The sequence below is a fragment of the Orycteropus afer genome, unplaced genomic scaffold, assembly GCF_000298275.1.
Source record: "Orycteropus afer afer isolate SDZICR_OR568_19922 unplaced genomic scaffold, OryAfe1.0 scaffold00007, whole genome shotgun sequence".
Taxonomy (NCBI): domain Eukaryota; kingdom Metazoa; phylum Chordata; class Mammalia; order Tubulidentata; family Orycteropodidae; genus Orycteropus; species Orycteropus afer.
The window spans coordinates 16,374,140-16,378,098 of NW_006921594.1; the positions used below are offsets into that span (position 1 = coordinate 16,374,140).

Here is a 3,959-nt window from a genome sequence, read left to right on the forward strand (position 1 = left end):
TGGGCAATCTACTTCCGTAGTGATACCACCTCGGAAACCCAAGGAGGGGTCACTATGAGTTGGGTCTGACTCGACGGCACATAATAACAACAAGCCAGAAGAGCGAACTAATCTATCCTGGAAGAAGTACAACTAGAATGCTTCTTGTAAGCGAGAGTAGCCAGACTTCGTCTCCCCTCCTTTGGTTATGTTGTCAGAAGGGACGATTGCCTGGAGAATGATATAACATACTTGGTAAAGTAGAAGGTCAGTGACAAAGGGGAAGTTCCTCAACGAGATGGATTGACACAGTGGCTACAACAATAGGCTGAGGTATAGCAGGGATTGAGAGGCAGGCACATGACCGGGCCCTGTTTCATTCTGTTGTATGTAGGGTCTCTATGGGTCAGAGGTGACTTGATGGTACCTGTGAAGTCTCTACATTGAGAGTTTACTTAACCAGGCCACTGTAGTAGGCTGGATAATGGCCCTGATGATACCAGGTCCTAATCCCCGGAGCCTGTGTATTTGTCTTGTTTAGAAAAAAGGTCTTTGCAGATGTGATTAAGTTAAAGATTTTGAGATGGAGAGATTTACTTGTGTTATCCGATAGGCTATAAATCATTCATAGGTGTCTTTATAAGAGAAATGCAGAGGGAGATTTGACAAAATCATGCACAAAAGGGCAGGTGTTGGTACTAGAGGGAAGGGAAAGATTTGAAAATTCTAGCCCTGAAGATTGGAATGATACAGCTGGCTGTAAGCCAGGGACTGCAAGCAGCCACCAGAAGTTGGAAGAGACGAACAGATTCTTCCGCAGAGCCTCCAAGGGTGTGTGTCCCTGATGACACCTTGATTTTAGTCTAGTAAAACTGATTTTGGATGTTGGCCTTCAAAACTGAGAGAGAATAGATTTATGTTGTTTAAAGATACCAAGTTTGTGGTAAGTTGTTATAGCAGCCACAGGATACTGAACAGTAATGATTGTTACTCTAAAAATTGATATATAAAGGGAAGGTATCATACATTTATCACCCTTGTCCCTGTGAACTCTTATTTCTAGTAACCAAATGAGGGAAAGTTCTTTTTAGAAAAATTCCTGCCAATCAATCAGTGTAGAAATTATGATAGAAATTATGATAGAAGTTTATGATTTTGCAGCCCCTAATGCTCTGAACTATTAGGTATGTCTGTGAAGAATTCAGAATTTTATTCTGTCTCTCTTTTCTTGAGGCAGCCTATATTTTTTAGTACATGTTAGACATTTATTTTTTATCCAGTAGAATAAAAGATGGCTGTTGTTCTTTTATACTTATATTTGATCATAGGGGATCTTAAGCCATAATCTTTTTGGTGGTATACCTATAAATATATAGTGCCTCTTTAATGTGGCTGTGACTCATTTGTTGTTGGAAATTTGTGTTAAGACATGCAGCAAGTAGAATTGTTTTCCCCCAATTTATTTACTTGACCTATTTGAAATGCCTTTCTACAAATGTAAAAATTAAAAATTAATTCATAAGCAATTTTTCTTTATAATACAGAAAGTTCAGGTTTTAAATTGTATGGTTTATTGTGTAAATGTTTTGTAAAGAGCTTTTGTAAATTTTGACATTGCATTTCTTTTTTTAAGGTTCTAGATAAAGCAGAGTATCTAAGAGATATGGAAGCAAATCTTTTGCCTGGATTTCTTAGGTTACAAGAATTGGTAAGTAATCCAGATGAGAATAGAAGTAAGGGACCTAAGTAAATGTTTCATTTTTAAAATGTTCTACTTTCTTGGTGTACATATGAAATGATTTATCTTCTTTACACCAATTGTTTCTTTAAACTTTGTGTACATTTTCACTGATTCACCAAAGAACCTTGAATATTAACAGTTTTTAAAACTTTTCCTTGTTACTAGTGTTTTGTTAATCTTTATAATCTGATGAATTTTATGGATATTGTTTTCAAGATTAAGCTATCATTACTGAGAATCTTCTGTAGAGTTATTTTTCTGTACTTGTACTTATTTCATCCTCTTACTTACATTACTTGTATTTACCCAGTTTCCTACAAAAAAAGAAATCGAGAGGAGCAAAAAAAATTATGGTAGGAATGTGGGAGGCTTTTCAAGGAATCCAGTGGCATAAATAAAATGAGACCTTGAGGCAGAGGTGCAGCTAGAAGCAGATGGCTTCTCAGATTCTCCATATATCATTGTTATTTCTGGGATTAAGGTCTGCCTTCTCTCTTTGCTTCTTTAGTTCACGTGGCAGAATTTGCAGCCCAAGGCTTTTCCAAGTTTAATATTTCTGTAGTTGTCGTGACTGAATAAGAAAAGAACAAGGGTAGAACTAATACCTATATGTGTCGAGTGAAAGACAAACAACATCATGGCAAAAACGGGTTAGAGTAGTTGGGCCAAAGATAATTGGTGAGAGATTCAGTCTTCCCTGACACAAGGTAGTATTAAAAAAAAAAAAAAAATCCACCTCACTATTGTTGAGTCCATTCTGACTCATAGTGACCCATTAGAAGAGTGTAGAACTGACTCATAGGATTTCCAAGGCTAAAATCATGGAAGCCAACTGCCTCATTGACAGTTTGAACTGCTGACCATTTTGTTAGCAGCCAAATGCTTCAGCCACTATATCCTACAAGGTAGTATAGGAATACCAAACTCAAAATAGTTGTGGCTATCTCCCATTACTTCTGTAGTGATACTGCCTCGGAAACCCAAGGAGGGGTCGCTATGAGTCGGGGCCGACTCGACGGCAAATAACAACAACAACAATACTCATTTCTCAATAGGCTTCACAAGATATTCTTTCTGGGATATCTGTTTTACTTAACATTGGTATTTTAGAAACTAATATTCATAGTTGTTTGTGTTTTTCATATATATTCAACATCATTTTTAGTTAATTTGTGTAAAAATACTGCATGTCTATTTTTCTTCAAATTGTATTTCTCATTCTCTTGAGTTGCAGTAGCCATTTTAATGACGAGAGATGCTAAGTTAAGCTTTTTTTGTTTATTTATTGATTGAAAGTTTATGCTTTAAAAATTTCCCTAAAAGGTCTACCTTAATTATTTAGGCAGATGTGTTTCTTAATTTCTTTAAGTCCTTGTGTGACTGTCCTACATTCATTGGTAACTGAAATGCCTATTAACCTACAAGTCTTATGGAAATCCTCAGTAATTATGTACAAAAATTTGCAAATGGATAAGCTCCTTGATTAGGTTTTCTAAATATGGCATACTAATATGCAAATACATTTTTATATGTTGGATCTTTGCTGTATTTCTTTGAAAGAAAAATACAAATGTTTTAAGATTTTTAGGTGCAAAGTTACTTTTATTTTTCTTTCTTTTACAGACTGAGAGAAATGTGACTGTTATCTTTCTCAGTGAAATTGTTTGGGAAAAGTTTCGTCCAAATACAGGATGCTTTGAGCCATTTGTTTTGTATTTTCCTGATTATAGCATAGGTAAATTTTAAAACATTGTTTTGGCAAGTGATGTTCAGTAAAATAGTTTTTGTTATTTGATAGATTAAGTTAGCTTGTTCAGATCCTAATACTTTGATGTCTTGATCTGTTAAGGTTTGTAGCCAGTCTCAAATAAAATGTTGATTATGTTTCTGTACTTGTAGAGGTTTCATTTTGTAAGTATGAGTGGTTATTCTCTATTTATAATTAAAATATTTTCATTAAGAAATTTTTACGTAGTTGTGTTAATAGTATATATTTATATTTTTCAGTCAATACAATAAGATCTGTATATTATAGGGAAGACATACATATAAATAAGAATCACAATAGTCTGGTAAAGTATATTAAAATTGTGTTTGAATCTTTATTTACCATGTAAGGGTTGAGTACCATGTGGAAAATATCTTTTTATTTTGTACATTTTATTTTTCATTGCTGTAACTCTTATAGTGCCAATTACCAGATCTTGTGTGTGTGTTTTTTTTTTAATTTGGGTTGTAT

The 3,959-nt window shown here is 34.3% G+C and overlaps 1 protein-coding gene across 1 annotated transcript in view; it reads left to right on the plus strand.

Moving 5' to 3' along the window:
• ORC5 (origin recognition complex subunit 5) overlaps positions 1–3,959 on the plus strand; it is a 101,383-nt gene that overhangs the window by 17,261 nt on the left and 80,163 nt on the right. Inside the window, exons 4-5 of the mRNA XM_007944529.2 lie at positions 1,613–1,687; positions 3,344–3,455. Coding sequence (XP_007942720.2) covers positions 1,613–1,687; positions 3,344–3,455 — 187 coding nt within the window. The remainder of the gene's footprint in view (positions 1–1,612; positions 1,688–3,343; positions 3,456–3,959) is intronic.